The sequence below is a fragment of the Anolis sagrei genome, chromosome X, assembly GCF_037176765.1.
Source record: "Anolis sagrei isolate rAnoSag1 chromosome X, rAnoSag1.mat, whole genome shotgun sequence".
Taxonomy (NCBI): Eukaryota; Metazoa; Chordata; class Lepidosauria; order Squamata; family Dactyloidae; genus Anolis; species Anolis sagrei.
The window spans coordinates 50,518,245-50,535,649 of NC_090034.1; the positions used below are offsets into that span (position 1 = coordinate 50,518,245).

The 17,405-nt window shown below is 41.2% G+C and overlaps 1 protein-coding gene across 1 annotated transcript in view; it reads left to right on the forward strand.

Moving 5' to 3' along the window:
* Positions 1-13,495, forward strand: part of NCAN (neurocan) — a 57,706-nt gene extending 44,211 nt beyond the window's left edge. The window contains exons 9-15 of the mRNA XM_060785172.2: positions 1,587-1,703; positions 3,967-4,080; positions 6,932-7,090; positions 8,122-8,204; positions 8,339-8,483; positions 11,550-11,732; positions 11,988-13,495. Of these exons, the coding sequence (XP_060641155.2) occupies positions 1,587-1,703; positions 3,967-4,080; positions 6,932-7,090; positions 8,122-8,204; positions 8,339-8,483; positions 11,550-11,732; positions 11,988-12,142 (956 nt within the window). The 3' untranslated portion in view covers positions 12,143-13,495. The remainder of the gene's footprint in view (positions 1-1,586; positions 1,704-3,966; positions 4,081-6,931; positions 7,091-8,121; positions 8,205-8,338; positions 8,484-11,549; positions 11,733-11,987) is intronic.
* Positions 13,496-17,405: the final 3,910 nt, after the last annotated feature.

Below are 17,405 nucleotides of genomic sequence, written 5' to 3' on the forward strand. Positions count from 1 at the left end.
GAAGGAAAGAGGAAGGAAGGAAGGAAGGAAAAAAGGGTGGAAGGGAAGGGAGGAGGGAGGGAGAAAGAGGGAGGGAATGGAGGGAGGAAAGAGAGAAGCAAGGAAAGACAAGAGAGAAGGAAGGAGAAAGATTGAGAGAGGAAAGAGGGAAGGAAGGAAGGAGAGAGGGAGAAAGAGGGAGGGAAGTAAGAGAGGGAGGGAAGGAGGAAGAAAAGAGAGAAGGAAAGACAAAAGAGAAGGAAGGAAGGAAGGAAGGAAGGAAGGGGAAAAAGGAAGAGAGGGAAAGAGGGGGGAAAGAGGGAAGGAAGGACAAAAGGGTGGAAGGGAAGGAAGGAGAGAGGGAGAAAGAGGGAGGGGAGGAAGGAGGAAGGACAAGGAGGAGGAGAGTGGGACAAGGTGGGACAAGGAGAAGGAGAGACAAAAGGGAAGGGAAGAACAAAGGAAGGAAGGAGAAAGGGGAAGAGAGGGAAGGAGGGTGGAAAAAAGGGAAGGAAAGAGGGACAAAAGAGTGGAAGGGAAGGATGGAAGGAGAAAGAGAGAAGGAAAGATGGATAGGATCAGATGGTGTGAGAGAGAAGGGCCTGAGAAAAGAGCCCAAAAGGCTGCATCTGACCCCTGGGCCTGGGTTTGCCCATACCTGGTCTAGCCTATACTGTGGGATCCCCTAACTCTCTGTATTTGAGAACTATTCGTTTTGGACCTCTGTTTGAAACACAATTGATTTGGTCAACACATGGGCATGGCCTTCTTCAACAGCATAGTATCTAAAAGGATAGCTAGAAAGGATACAGTGTCCTTTCCGGCCACTCTTTTTCTTCTAGAGATGGGCAAGGGGGCATTCGTCATTGTTACTGCCCATTTGGGTGCACTTTTGGTTGATTGTCACAAAAGATTAGACTTAAAAGGGCACTCCAGAGGTCATCTAGTCTAACCTCACATCAGACAGGAAGACAATCAAAGCATATCTGAGAGATGCCTATTGCAAGACCTCCATCGTTCGTAATGTTTCTTGCCATTCAAAGCCATTGCCACAGAGTCTGTTCTCTCAAGCATCAGAAAGCTGGCTCTAATATGTTTATGGTGAGGATAAATACAGAGTTCCAGCTCAGTATTTATCCTCCTTATAAAACCCAGTTTTCTGCGCTGGATGCCTTTGAAGGCTTGGGAGACGATCAAAACCGCCTTTTCTGGAAGGCAGACAAAGAAACCTCAGAGGCAGGGGAAAAACCCACTTGGTTAATATTCATCAGCAGGGAGCTCTCCTTTGGCAGTAACAAAGAGAGAGGGGAAGATGTGTCTCGAACCCGGGGCACCAAAATGTAACCGGGATTGCTTTCAAGGAATTGTTTTGTCCCTTGATACTGCAGGCTCGCCTTTGCTGCGTAAATATTTGCAAGAGCAAATATTGGCGCCGTTCATTCTCTCCGCTTCTTCCAGGCGAGGTCTGACCAAAGCAGGATAAAGTGGGACGAGGATTTCCTTGATACTCGGCATAGAATGTATTGGATCTCTTGCATAAAATGCACGCAAAGGAAGAAAGCAAAGCAGCCTCGGATCTTACCTGTTGTCTTTTTTCCATCCCGCAGCGGAAACGGATCCTTGCGACAATGACCCCTGTCTCCACGGTGGAACCTGCCAGTCCAGTGGGAACATCTCAACTTGCAACTGCCCCCGCGGCTTCACGGGCGAAAACTGCGAAATAGGTAGGGTCGTAGAATCCCAGACCGGGAAGAGGCAACCAAAGGTCATCCAGTCCAACCCCATTCAGCCCGGAAGGAAGACACCACCCAATCTCTCTTGACAGATAGTCACAGAGTCCAGACACTTCAAATAGATAGATAGATAGATAGATAGATAGATAGATAGGTAGGTAGATAGATACATAGATAGATACATACATAGATACATACATAGATACATAGATACATAGATACATAGATAGAATCCTAGAGTTGCAAGGGACCCCAAAGCTCATCCAGTCCAACCCTCTTCTGCCCCAAAGGAAGACATCATCCAATCCCTCTTGACAGGTGGTTGTTCAGTCCAGACCCTTCAAGATAGATAGATAGATAGATAGATAGATAGATAGATAGAATCCTAGAGTTGGAAGGGACCCCAAAGCTCATCCAGTCCAACCCTCTTCTGCCCCAAAGGAAGACATCATCCAATCCCTCTTGACAGGTGGTTGTTCAGTCCAGACCCTTCAAGATAGATAGATAGATAGATAGATAGATAGATAGATAGAATCCTAGAGTTGGAAGGGACCCCAAAGCTCATCCAGTCCAACCCTCTTCTGCCCCAAAGGAAGACATCATCCAATCCCTCTTGACAGGTGGTTGTTCAGTCCAGACCCTTCAAGATAGATAGATAGATAGATAGATAGATAGATAGATAGAATCCTAGAGTTGGAAGGGACCCCAAAGCTCATCCAGTCCAACCCTCTTCTGCCCCAAAGGAAGACATCATCCAATCCCTCTTGACAGGTGGTTGTTCAGTCCAGACCCTTCAAGATAGATAGATAGATAGATAGATAGATAGATAGATAGAATCCTAGAGTTGGAAGGGACCCCCAAACTCATCCAGTCCAACCCTCTTCTGCCCCAAAGGAAGACATCATCCAATCCCTCTTGACAGGTGGTTGTTCTGTCCAGAACCTTCAAGATAGATAGATAGGTAGATAGATAGATAGATAGATAGATAGATAGATAGATAGATAAATAGATAGATAGATAGATAGATAGAATCCTAGAGTTGGAAGAGACCTCAAGGGCCATCCAGTTCAACCCCATTCGGGAGGGATTGGAAGACACCATCCAATCCCTCCCGACAGATGGCCATCCAGCTTCTAATACAAAACCACCAGGGAAGGACTTATCCTCCCATTCCATCCATCCGTCAGATATTGTTAAATAGCTGGATTGATGAGCTCTCAGATCTATCTTTCTGTCTGTCTGTCTCTTATCTATATCAACCATCTATCTATTGAGCATCTATCTGTCTGTCTAAATATCTAACATGATCTACTATCTATCTATCTATCTATCTATCTATCTTCTATCTACTATTATCTATCTATCTATTGACCAACTATGTATCAAAATCTACTGATCATCTCTCCATTCATCCATCTACCATCTATTGACTGTCTATCTACTACCTATTTACCATTATCTATCTACCATTATCTATCAACTATCTGTCTGTCTGTCTACCTACCTATCTATCTACAGTATCTATCTATCTGTATCTATCTATCGACCAACTATGAATCAACAATCCAATAATGATGATGATGATGATGATAATCTAATCATCTATCCATCCATGTATCTATCATCTATTGATTGTCTAGCTACTATCTATCTCTTTTCTATATCAACCATCTATCTCTTGACTATCTATCTATTGACCATCTGTCTATCGACCATCCATATATCTACCAACGATTATTTATCAACTATCTATTTCTTATTTATATCTGCCATCTATTTCTTAAAAATCTACCTATCTATCTACCATCTATTGATCCTATCCATCTACCATCTATTAACTGTCTACCTACCATTTGTCTGTCTGTCGGTCTGTCTGTCTATCTATCTATCTATCTATCTATCTATCTATTTCTTACCTATATCAACCATCTATCTCTTTATTATCTATTTATCTATATCTGTCTGTCTGTCTACCATCTATTGATCATATCCATACATCCATCTTCTATCTATCTATCTATCTATCTATCTATCTATAGCTTATCTACATCAACCATCTATCTCTTGACGATCTATCTATCTATCTATCTATCTATCTATCTATCTATCTATCTATCTATGTCTATTGACCATCCGGATATCTTCCCATTCCATCCATCTGTCAGATATTGTTAAATTCCTGAATTGATGGGCTCTCAAATTGGGAGAAAGGCAGGGATATCATTGAATTAACTGACTAATTAATTCCTTCCAGATATTGACGACTGCTTGTCTAGCCCCTGCCAGAATGGCGGAACTTGCATCGATGAAATCAACTCTTTCATCTGCCTGTGTTTGCCCAGCTATGGGGGAAACCTGTGCGAACGAGGTGAGATGCAAAGAATATCTTTGCAGGGAGGGCATTGGTATGTTGGGGAACCCAGTGCTGGCACCGCCCTGAACTACAACTCCTGGGATCCCATAGCATCGAGCCATAGCAGTTCAAGTGGGTTCAAGCTGCATTCGTTCTACAGTGCCGATGCATGGCATCACCATAAATCTATAGGCAACTCGAAGGCACATACATTGGAGAATGCATGTCCTACATAAGACCTTATGTAGGATATGCATTATCAAATGTATGTGGAGGGAAGACTGCTAATGACTATTGGCCATTAGGCATGTGCAAAAAAATCAGAAGAGTCGGAAATCGTAAGAAAATTTGAAGTTTTGTAATAATAATAATAATAACAATAATAATAATAATTTTATATAATATAACAGTAATAATCATATATTTTAAATTGTATGCTGATGCTTTTATGTTAAGCCACTTTGAGTTTCCTTGAGGAGAGATAAGGTGGGCTATAAATATAATAATAATAATAATAATAATAATAATAATAACAATAAAATAATAGTATATTTCAAATCGTATGCTGATGCTTATATGTTAAACAACTTTGAGTCTACTTCAGGAGAGATGAAGCAGGTATAAATAATAATAATAATATATAATAATAATAATATATAATAATAGTAATAATAGTATATTTTAAATTGTATGCTGATACTTTGATGTTAGGCCACTTTGAGTTTACTTCGGGAGAGATAAGGCAGGGTATAAATAAATACAATAACAATAACAACAACAATAATAATAGCAGTGGTTTGGCCCTCTTCTCTGACAAACATTTGGTGGCTTCCCATCCAAGTCTCAACCAGGGCAGACCCTGCTTATCAGGCAAATGTATTGCTAAGTGAAATGAATCCAATGCCTTCATTTATTTTATTTTTATTATTATTTCGGACATTTATATTCTGTCCTCTCGCAACCTCCGCAGAGGGACGCAGGGTGGCTGACTATATATATATATATATATATATATATATATATATATACACACACACACACACACACACACACACACACATCTTAGATTTTAAAAACAGTATAAAACATTATAAAAACATCATAAAACAGTAAAACATTAGAACAATCGCCAGAATTAAATCATTGTCCTACACACAGTCCATTCGAGTCCATCACAGTCCATTAAACCATAGCTCTACCATCATGTCGGTCTGGTCCGCAAAGGCCCGATTCCACAGCTAGGATTTCATCTTTTTTCAGAAAGTCAGGAGGGAAGGAGCGGATCTGATTTCACTTAGGAGGGAAGTCCATAGCCGAGGGGCCACCACAGAGAAGGCCCTGTCTCTTGTCCCCACCAACCGTGATTGCAATGGTGGGGGGGGGGGAGTGAGCAGGACCTCCCCAGACGATCTTTAGGTCCTAGGTGATTCGTAGCGGGAGATATGTTCAGACCGGTAAACTGGGCCAGAACCGTTAACAGCATTTGTACCTTCATTTGACATTATCTTTGTGTGAGGGACATTGTCCTATATATTGCACATTTTGCTTGGTAGAGTCTCCACCAATTTGGCAAAGTTTCTGCCATGAAAGTAAAGTTTCTGGAGTAGAACAACTTCTTTCACAACGAAACAGGAAATAACACTTTGAAACTAGGAACAAATTTTCTTTATTATTAAAAAAATGTTCTTTATAAAAAGTTCGCCGAAATCACTGAATAAGTGAAACATTCGCCAAAAAGTCCGTGGATAAGTGAAATGTTCTGAAATTTGGTGGGCAAAGAGTGGGAAATGTGTTCTAGCTTTGTAGCAAGTTTCACCCCAATACCTTTAAAAATGAGGAAGATATAAGCCCCTGAAGTTTCCCCAATTATAGTAATTTAATTGTGCACATGCGCAATTACTATAACAAAATAGTAACGAAATTTTGTTACTTTTGTTATCGTAATGAAATTTTCACTAAGTATACTTTAGAAACACTTTAGAAACGAAGTGCCAACAACCCCAGTTTTGTAATGACTTTTGAACCATTGTTTTTAATGGTTTGCACATCCCTACTGGCCATATTTCAGAGGAAGAAAGTGGTGGAACCACCTCCGAGTCTTCCAAGTTGACGGGTGACATCCACACTCGTGTGGACCCGTCGGCCGTGCTTTCAGGAGCCTTGCAGTGTAGGATTTAATCCAGTGGGAGATAATTGGGTCTCTCACTGATCTCCTTCGCGGAGGAGGCAGAAGCGGCTTTGATCTCCGGAGCATGGAGGAATCAGCGGGGGAAGCGTTCTCCATTACTGTTGCCATCTCCTTCGTCTCCGTCCGCCTTGTTTATCCTTCGGGGCGGTGGTGGGACCAGCATCCCTTTGGTGCCGCCAGCTTTGTTCTGCTTAATCGGATGCGGCAGGAAAGAGCTTCCTCTTCTCCGCTGGGAGATTAGCAGGCTCCAAACCGGCTCTGCCAGCCGGGCCTTTGGGGACCGGATTGGATTAATAGGATTGCTTTCTCCCTGGCTTGTCAAGGCGACGGCCGGGGAATTCCCTCTGGCCGTTCATTGCATCTGGTGGTTGGCTTGCTCGATCTTTCTCCCTTTGACTTTGGATGTATCTCCAAGACTTTATAGGAGGCACGGGCAAACTTCGGCCCTCCAAGTGTTTTGGACTTCAACTGCCACAATTCCGAACAGCCTACCAGCTGTTAGAAATTGTGGGAGTTGAAGTCCAAAACACCTGGAGGGCCAAAGTTTGCCCATGCCTGCTTTATAGGGTCAAGAAAGGCCCAGAGGTGGTTTGGATAGTTTCTTCTTCTTATAGTATTCATGAGTGGTATCTCATCAAAGTCTCTTAGTTTCCCACGTTTGCCTTTGCTTAATCCTAGACACAGAAGGCTGTGACCACAACTGGCACAAATTCCAAGGCCATTGCTACCGATATTTCGCCCATCGACGCTCCTGGGAGGATGCAGAGAGGGACTGCCGCCGCCGGTCGGGACATCTGACCAGCATCCATTCCTGGGAGGAGCACAATTTCATCAATAGTAAGTCTTATCTCTCGACCATTTCTCTCTCTCTCTCTCTCTCTCTCTCTCTTATTTCTATCAATCATCTATCGATTGCGCATCTATCTACCATTATCTATCAACTATCTATCTATCGATTGACCAACTAAGCATCAACATCTATTTGCCATCTATCAATCTATGTATCTATCTGTCTGTCTATCCGTCTGTCTATCTTAGCTATATCAACTATCTCTCTCTTGATGATCTATTTACCATGTCTCTGTCGACCATCTCCTATTGACCATATATTTATCAATCATTATCTATCAACTATCTATCTATCTACCATGTATTAATCACCTATCTATCAATCATCTATACATCGATCCATCTATCTACCATCTAGTGACTATCAACAATCTATCTATCTATTCTGTGTTTATCAACCATCTATCTATTGATCACCTATCGACCATCTACCTATCTATTGACCATCTATTCATCAAATCTATTTATCTATCAACCATCTAACTGTTGACTATTTACCTATCTGCCATCTATCTATTGACTATCAACACTGTCAATTGGCCATCTATCGACCATCTGTCTATCAACTGAGTGTCTATCTATTGACCATCTATCTATTGACCATCTATCTATCCATTGAGTATCTATCTATTGACCATCTACCTATTGACAATCTATCTATTGACCATCTACGTATTGACAATCTATCTATTGACCATCTATCGACTATCTATCTATCCATTGAGTGTCTATCTATTGACCATATATCTATTGATCATGTATCTATCAACTGAGTGTTTATCTATTGACCAACTATCTATTGACCATCTATCGATCATCTCTCTATCCACTGAGTTAACTATCTAACCAGTGGGATTATTCGCCCTTTTTTCGGCAGTTGTGGATGCAGTGCAATGAATATCTTTCCCAATCTTTTGTCAACAGTTTGGAGGATGAAAGTATGGAAAGCCAAAAGATAAAGAGGGTGCTTGGGGAAATATTTGCAATTATACAAATGTCTCTTTTCCCCTCCTATTCAGGCTTTGGCCATGAAAACACGTGGATCGGCCTCAATGATCGCATTGTGGAGCAAGATTTTCAGTGGACAGACAACTCAGGTCTGGTGAGTCCTTGGGGCGGCAGGAGAGGAGGCTGAAGGTTCAAGGTCTAACTTTCTCTTAGTGAGTCCAATCTAGGGGAGTATTAGGAAGCACACTGGGGGCTCTCTTTCATTTCTTCCCTCCATCTCTCCGCAAGCAATATGAAAATTGGCGAGAGAACCAGCCGGACAACTTCTTCGCGGGCGGCGAGGACTGTGTGGTGCTGGTGTCGCATGAGACGGGCAAGTGGAACGATGTCCCTTGCAACTACAACCTGCCCTACGTCTGCAAAAAGGACACAGGTAAAACCAAGGAGAGATATAGGTTTTGGTTTTTCAATGGTCCATTAAAACAAGGATCGCCAGTTGCAGACTGGATGGCATGCCAAAGCTCGCTTCAGTGCTGTTGTATAAGCACAGAGGGCTTTTTTAGGTGCCGCAGCACACTCGTGTTCAGATTGTGGTCTACTAAGATACCAAGATCCCTTTCATGTGGACTGCTTTTGTTGTGTTCCTTCAAGTTGCTTCTGACATTAAGGGAAGGCTGTCACAGAGCTTTCCCTCTGAAGCTGAGAGAGTGTGACTTGAGAGGGGACATGACAGCCATGTTTAAATATCTGAAAAGATGTCTCATTGAGGAGGGCACAAGCTTGCTTCTGGTTGCTTCAGAGACTAGGGGCCAGGCTTAGCACAGCTTCGAACTGTCAACCTTTCAGTTGGCAAGATTTACTGCAGCTGGCAGTTAACCTGCTGTGCTAAAATCTGGCCCAGATAGATCATAGACAGATGATTGATAGATAGATAGATAGATAGATAGATGATTGACAGATTATAGATAAATAGGCAGATGATAGATAGATGATGGATGATAGATAAGATAGACAGATTATAAACAGATAGATCATAGGCAGATAATAATAATAATAATAATAATACTTTATTTTTATACCCCGCCAACCATCTCCCCTAGGGGACTCGGGGCAGCTTATAAGGGACAAGCCCAATGATGGTAGATAGATAGATAGATAGATAGATAGATAGATAGACAGACAGATTATTGTTGGATTATAGACAGATAGGCAGATATAGATAGATGATGATGGATGATAGATAGATAGACAGATTATAAACAGATCATAGACAGATGATAGACAAACAGACAATTGATAGATAGATAGTTGATAGGCAGTTGATAAACAGGTTGATGATAAGTAGAAACCCAAATAGGATTTAAAAGGCTTTTGAAAGTAAATTTCACAATTTTAGAGGCTGCCACCAAAAAGGTCCCGCCTTGCATCCCCACCAAATGTGTTTCCAATGACAATAAGACTAAGAAAAGGGCCTTTCTTAAGGGTCTTGTGGCCAGGGTAAACGGACATAGTTCGCCAGGATCCATAATAGGATATATTAATGTAAGGATATGGCTCTGTGTCGTGTAATCCAGTTTCTTTTCCACGCTGTCATCCAAATGCCATGAGCTGTTCTAAATGCAAGCCAAGTGACCACTTTGCAGAATGCAAATGGGAGCGGGGGAGGGGGATTTGCATATTTAATTAGCGGCTTTTTTATCAGGCTCCGATACATCATTAGCCCCAGAGCGGGAAGAAGCCGTATTTCTCCGGCTTGTCGGCAAACAGCTGGAGGTTAATGTGACTTTCCCTGATAAGGAAGGCAGCGAGTTAATCGTTGTAATGGCAGGGTTTCTTTGCAAATTAACAGACAGCAGATGCAGATGCGCGAGCGGCATTTCACTGGTGGAAAGAGGAAATAGAAAAACTACCAGACCTATAAGACCAGTTGATAGACAGATCTATCATCTGGCTATCATTTATCTATCTACTGTCTATTATCTATCTGTCTGTCTATCTATCTATCTATCTATCTATCTATCATTTATCTGGCTATCAACTGTATATCCTGTTTATTATCTGTTTGTCTGTCTGTCTGTCTCTATCTATCTATCTATCTATCTATCTATCTATCTATCTATCTACCTACCTATCTGTTTATCTATCAACTGTATATCCTGTTTATTATCTGTCTGTCTCTATCTATCTATCTATCTATCTATCTATCTATCTATCTATCTATAATCTATATCATGTCTATCCTGTCTATTATTTATCTGTCTATCCATCTATTTATCTATTTATCTATCTATCTGTCATCTATTTCTCTATCAATTGTCTATTGTACATCTATCTGCCTGTCATTCTGTCTATCAATCATCTGTCTATCATTATCTGCCTATCAACTGTCTGTTATCATCTTTCTGTCTATCAACTGTCTGTCAGCTATCAACTGTCTGTTATCTATCTATTTATCTGTCTATCAATCATCTGTCTATCAACTATCAATTGTCTGTTACCTATCTTTCGGTCTATCTATCTATCTATCTATCTATCTATCTATCTATCGACCATCTGTCTATTATTTATCTGTCTATCAACTATCAACTGTCATCCATCTATCTATATCTATCTATCTATCATGTATTATTTATCTATCAACTATCCTGTCTATTATATGTCTGTCTGTCTATCATCTGTCTACCAACTATCAACTATCTGTTATCTATCTGTCTATTTGTCCATCAATAATCTATCATCTATCTATCAACTCTCTATTATCCATCTGTCTGTCTATAAACTGTCTATCAACTATCAACTCTCTATTATCTGTCTGTCTGTCTGTCTTTCTATCTATCAATAATCTATCAATCATCTATCACCTATCTATTATCCATCTGTCTGTCTATCTATCAACTATCTATCTATCAACTGTCTATCAACTATTAACTGTCATCTATCTATCTATCATCTATCAATTGTCTGTCTATCAACTGTATCCTGTCTATTACCTATCCATCCATCCATCTATCTATTTATCTAACTATCATATGTCTATCGACGATCAAATCTCTATTATCTATCTATCTGTCTATCTATCAATCATCTGTCTATCACCTAGCTGTCTATCAACTATCAGCTGTCTGCTATCTATCTATCTATCTATCTATCTATCATGTGTCTATCATTTACATATCAACTGTCTATCAACTATCATCTGTCTAATATTTGTCTATCATCTATCTATCATTTATTTGTCTATCAACTATCAACCGTCTATTATCTATCTGTCTGTCTATCTATCTATCATCTGTTTTCTAGAGATTCGTTTCAGGTTGAAATAACCTGGAAGGATATATTTTGCCATTGGCATTGTTAGGGTTGGCATCACTCAGTGCAGTAAACCATGATTGTCACCCAGATGAGAATAGAGCCTGAAATATGAGAGTGATCTATCTATCTATCTATCTGTATCTGTCTGCCTATTATCTATCTATCATTGTCACTTTGTTTGCTGCAGTGCTGTGTGGCCCTCCGCCTGCTGTGGAAAACGCCTTCCCCATCGGCAAGAAAAAGGAGAAATACAGTGTCCATGCAACGGTCCGCTACCAATGCGAGGAGGGCTTCCTCCAGCGGCACCTGCCCACCATCAAGTGCCACGTCAATGGGACGTGGGACCGGCCCCGAGTCCTTTGCACAAAACGTGAGTTCCCCCCAAGGCAGGGTTGGACTGGGTGGCCTTTGAGGTCCCCTCCAACTATAAGAAGCTATGATTATTCCAATGGCAGCATGGGGCTGGACTGGATGACCTTTGAAATCCCTTCCAACTCTTATGACGCTTCCAGTGGCAGAATGGGGTTGGACTGGATGGCCTTTGGGGATCCTTTCCCATTCTAGAGTTCGATATGAGTTTGAATGACGCACTAAAACCTCTCTCCTTGCCTCTGGCCCCATTCAGCCAGGCGCTCCCACAGAACCCGCCGGCACCACCGCCACCGGCACCACCAGCACCACCGCCACAAATCCCGCAAAGATCGGCGGAAACACCCCAAACAGCAGCCGCCACCTCATCCGAAGGCAGACTGGAATGAAGAAGATGGCAACTACTTCTAAACAGCAAAAAAGCACAAGTCCCTGGCTCCCCTTCCTCCCCTCCCTTTGACTTCCCTTTGGATGCCTTGTCTTCCTCCCTCTTCCCCCACCCCTCCAATTTGATTTTCTCCATCATCTTTTTGGTTTTCTAATAATGCAGAATCTACAGTGATGGGAGAGGCCTGTATTGTTGGGGAAAGGGTTCGGCCACCGTTGAGGGACAAAACCGCACAGATTTGTCCCTTAATGTTGGCCGAAACCCTTTCTTTCCACGAAACCCCTTAAGATCTCATATTGATCCCAAAGTTGGCGGGCCACTGTCTTCCCAAAGTGTTCCTCTTTTATGAGTTTCCTCCAATGGCTAGAAACAAGTGAGATCTCAGCCTCCATTCCCATTGTGCTGACAGACATCCACTGTTTGTCGTGGGATTTGCTGGTCGTGAAGTAATTTATAGTATCCATATCATGACCTCCCTGAACTGCTGCAAGCTGGATAGCAAGTGTCCCAAAAGCAAACAAAATACAGCAGAGTTCTTTTTCACAGCAAGCACATGCTTCACCCCATCTATTAGTAGAGTCCAATTGCTAGCATCTGACCTTATTTACACACTGTATAGTAAACACATGGATTCAGGTTTTCATTCAAAATACCCAGAGGCTTTAATTTTCACCGTTGCAATATATACACATGTACAAACAGGATACACAGATCCTCTTCCCTTGTACTTGCAAGCAATCACATACAACACAGGCAGATACTTACACTGAGTCACACAGGAGAGAGTGAGATGGATTCTCTCATTCTCCTTATATAGCCACTAGGGAGTGCAATTATTTTTTGTTAGTCATTGTAAGTTGGATCAAATTAGTACTTACGACACAATATCTGACTCATGGAATTGAAACTCACCTAATACTTTTTTGTTTGCATTTTATAAACCTCATAAGCCTCCCAAAGTCAGTTTAATTTTCAGCGCAAGGAAGGAAATTAAGAAGAGATAGGCTGCTTCTCATCATGAGGAGAGGAAGGCAGCAGGGCAGGATTAGCTAGGTGAGCTGGGAAAGGGACTGAGAAAGCACAGGATTCTGGGAAATGTAGTTTGGGGAGGCAAAGAGCCCTATGGCAGAGAATGCAAAATGCCCTGTTCTAAACTACATTTCCCAGAATTCTGCTCAGCATCGGAAAGCTCCAGTCAGGAGAGGAGAGAGATATGTCCCTCCATAGCAGCAGCCAACCAGAGTTCCAATACAATGTTGAATCTGCAAAGAAGAGAACCGGATGATACTTCTAGTAAATACTAGGGCTGGGCGGTTTCGTTTCGTAAGTTCGTAATTCGTTAAAAATTCGTTATTTTTTTTTATAACGAAGCGATAACGAACCATTCAGGAGCAACTAAAAAACGAAACGAATTTTTAAATTCGTTTCGTAATTGTTTCGGATTTGTTTTGTATTTGTTTCGTTATCATTTTGAAATCGTTTCGTTATTATTTCCGCACGTCTGGGGCAAGTTTTATAGTTGTTGTTTGTTTAATCAGTGGAAAAAAATATATAATTATCACACCAACAGTCAACAACAGAGGGAGAGGGAAGCTTCAGAAGTTCCCCCTGTCCCATTTGGAGGTTTTTTAGCGTATTGCGCGGTCGCGTCCGCCATTAACGAATCGATTCGTAATTGTTTTGTAATTTACGAAATTTCGTAAATATCGAACTTTTTAAAAGGAAAATTTCGGAATTCTTTTAAAAATCGAAACACAAAAACCCCCAAAAAACGAATCGATTTTAGAAACAAATTTTTCCGTGGTTGCCCAGCCCTAGTAAATACATCTCTGTGCTGGGCTGGGAAGAAATCTCTCAATGGAAGTTCTAGTGGTTAATATGAGAGACATCCAGTTGTGGCTTCTAATTTTTTTGTCAATTTTTTTTAATTCCCTAAAATCTGTAGATGTAGGAATATTTCTGAAAGTTTGGGGGAATGATCCCCTGTTATCTCATGTCCTTGTATTAAAAAGGCACGCTCTTGTAGTTTTTTAAATTGTTATAAAAACTGAAAATTCCCCCAAAATCTGTGGATAAGTGAAACGTTCTGAAACTTGGTGGGCTCACAGTGGCAAATGTGTTCTATAATCATAGCAAGTTTCACCCCAATTCCTGTAAAAAAGAGGGAGAAAGGAACCCCTGACGTTTCCCCACGTGCGTAATTACGAGAACGAAAAAGTAATGAAATTCCGTTACTCTTGTTCACTCACAACACTTTAGAAACACTTTAGTAACGAAACATTGGCACCACCTAATTTTTTAATGAGTTTTAAAACTTTTTTACATTAATTACACAGCTCTAATAGCCACCTGCTGATTGGTCATCAGTAAGGGACAATGGCTGATGCAACCCCTTTGCAATGACATTGGCTGATGCAACTCCTTTGCTATAACCCTCACATGGTTATGACATTGCCATGACTTTTGCAGTCACTACCCAGGTGCTATCTATATTCCACATGTACATCAAACAGTATTTTCTATCTAACACCATTACGGGTGGGGTGTCTCAGTGAACAATAATTGCTCGAGGAACCCATACTATAGTTTCCCCCCTTTAAGTCGTCACCAGTGAGGCTGGGGTCGGATTTGTGTGCCGTCGCATGAGAGAGTGAGTTTGGTGCTGTCTCAATGTGGCTGCCGTTCCCTGCCCCCCTTTTGTGTGTCCCTCAGATCGGCCCTTTTTTGCATAAAAATAATAATAATAGTGGGGAGGGAAGGAAAGCGGGAGGCAGGAATCGGGGAGATTGAAAACAAGAAAACCCTTTGTGGTTTCTGTACTGCTGGACATTTTAATAAATTTTTTTAACAGTTGGTAAAGACTGCTGGCTCTCTTTTCCTTCCTTGCTTCGGGTCCATTCACACTGCAGAACACAACTGCTACGGCTCCATGTTGGGGAGTCTTGGGACTTGAAACCTACCCAGTATTTTGAGTTGGACCATGAAGAGTACTGTATATACTGTATATACTCAAGTATAAGCCTAGTTTTTCAGCCTCTTTTTTTAGGCTAAAAAAGTTCTCCTAGGCTTATACTCAAGTCAAGGTTATTTATTATTTTACTCTGTTATTAGTATTATTTTTTATTACATTTATTAGGAGCCCCCGCTGGCGCAGTGGGTTAAACCCCTGTGCCGGCAGGGCTAAAGACCGACAGGTCGCAGGTTAGAATCCGGGGAGAGGTGGATGAGCTCCCTCTATCAGCCCCAGCTCCTCATGCGGGGACATGAGAGAAGCCTCCCACAAGGATGATAAAACATCAAATCATCCGGGTGTCCCCTGGGCAACATCCTTGCAGATGGCCAATTCTCTCACACCAGAAGCGACTTGCAGTTTCTCAGGTCGCTCCTGACATGCCAAAAAGAAATTACATTTATTATTTTACTCTATTATTATTACCTTTATATTCTTTTTACTGTACTATTATTTTATTACTTTTATTAATTTACTCTATGTATTATTATTACATTTATTATTTTACTCTATTACTGTTATTAAATTTCCATTATTTACTCTATTATTATTATTATTATTATTATTATTACATTTATTATTTTACTCTCTGTATTATTATTGGAAGGATACGTAAGCACATTGACAGTAAAGAAGGTTAGAATAATGGTTTCACCAGAGTTGGATAGTCTTATCTTAAATTACAGTTTTATGTAAATACACAAAAACATTTAACCTACTGATGATTTTTCACGCTCGGCTGCATTTTTCACCCTCGGCTTATACTCGAGTCAATACATTTTCCAAGTTTCTTGTGGTAAAATTAGGTGCCTCGGCTTATGTTCGGGTCGGCGTATACTTGAGTATATACAGTATGTACTATATTTGTGTAGGGCTCTTTGAGGAACAAACATACATACATTTTTATATTTTACATGGATTTCCGCCTTCTTCTATGTGTCATCTCTCCCTTGGAGGTAGCCTTTCTATCTATACACTGCCCTCTTGTGGTTGCATCAAAGAACTGCATATATAGTATTTGTTTTGGGAACTCTATCCCCAAACAGGGTGGATATTTCAGTAGAAACCTACCCAGTATTTTAAGTTGGACCATGAAGAGTATATATGTACTATATTTGGTCCAGATCCATCAACCATGTAGGAGCCTTTGAAGAACAAACATACATACATATTTTTGCTTTTACATAGGTTTCCACTTCTTTTATGTGTCATCTCTCCCTTGGAGGTAGCCTTTCTATCTATACACTGCCCTCTTGTGGTTGCATCTGAGAATTGCATCTATACATATATATGTTTTCATTTTGGGGGGCCTTAGCTATTACCTTTTGCTTTCCTTCTGTGTCCTTTCTTGCCTTATCTTCCATAAACCTGTGGCAAGCTTTCTTCAACTTGCAACACTAACTTCTAAACATGCAATGTTTAGAAGTTCAGCTTCCTCACTCCTTTAGCACCTTCTTCCAAATGGCTGGCTTCAAGAAAGCTACTGGATCTGGTTATGAGGTTAACTATGGACCCCTCCCATAAACTATACAACAAAGAACCGAACCCCTTCTAACTAAAGGAAGCTTAAGGTAAAGGTAAAGGTAGTCCCCTGACATTAAGTCCAGTCATGTCTGACTCTGGGGTGTGGTGCTCATCTCCATTTCTAAGCTGAAGAGCCAGCGTTGTCCATAGACACCTCCAAGGTCATGTGGCCGGCATGACTGCATGGAGCGCCGTTACCTTCCCGCTGGAGCGGTACCTATTGATCTACTCACATTTGCATGTTTTCGAACTGCTAGGTTGGCAGAAGCTAGGGCTGACAGCGGAAGCTCACACCGCTCCCCAGAATCGAACCTGCGACCTTTTGATGAACAAGCTCAGCAGTTCAGTGCTTTAACCCACTGCGCCACCGGGGGCTCCCTAAGGGAAGCTTAGATTAGATAAAATAATAAAGTCCCTGTGGGAGCATGACAAATAATAAATAAATAGATAAATAAATAAATAAAATTGTATATTCATCCATGGTGCACCAGTTACTCCGCCACTGCATCATCATCTGTAGATCTTAGGAAACTATTTCTTGATTTAAGGTGTTGTCTTGCTGACTGATGTCCGAACAGAGGATGGGCTGGAGATGTTCAATGCCTTGGTCCTTTCATTATCAGCTGCTACTTCCCGACAGATGTCAGGTTGTGCAATACCGGCTAAACAGTATAATTTCTCCAACGGTGTTGGGCGTAGACATCCTGTGATAATGCGGTATGTCTCATTAAGAGCCACATCCACTGTTTGAA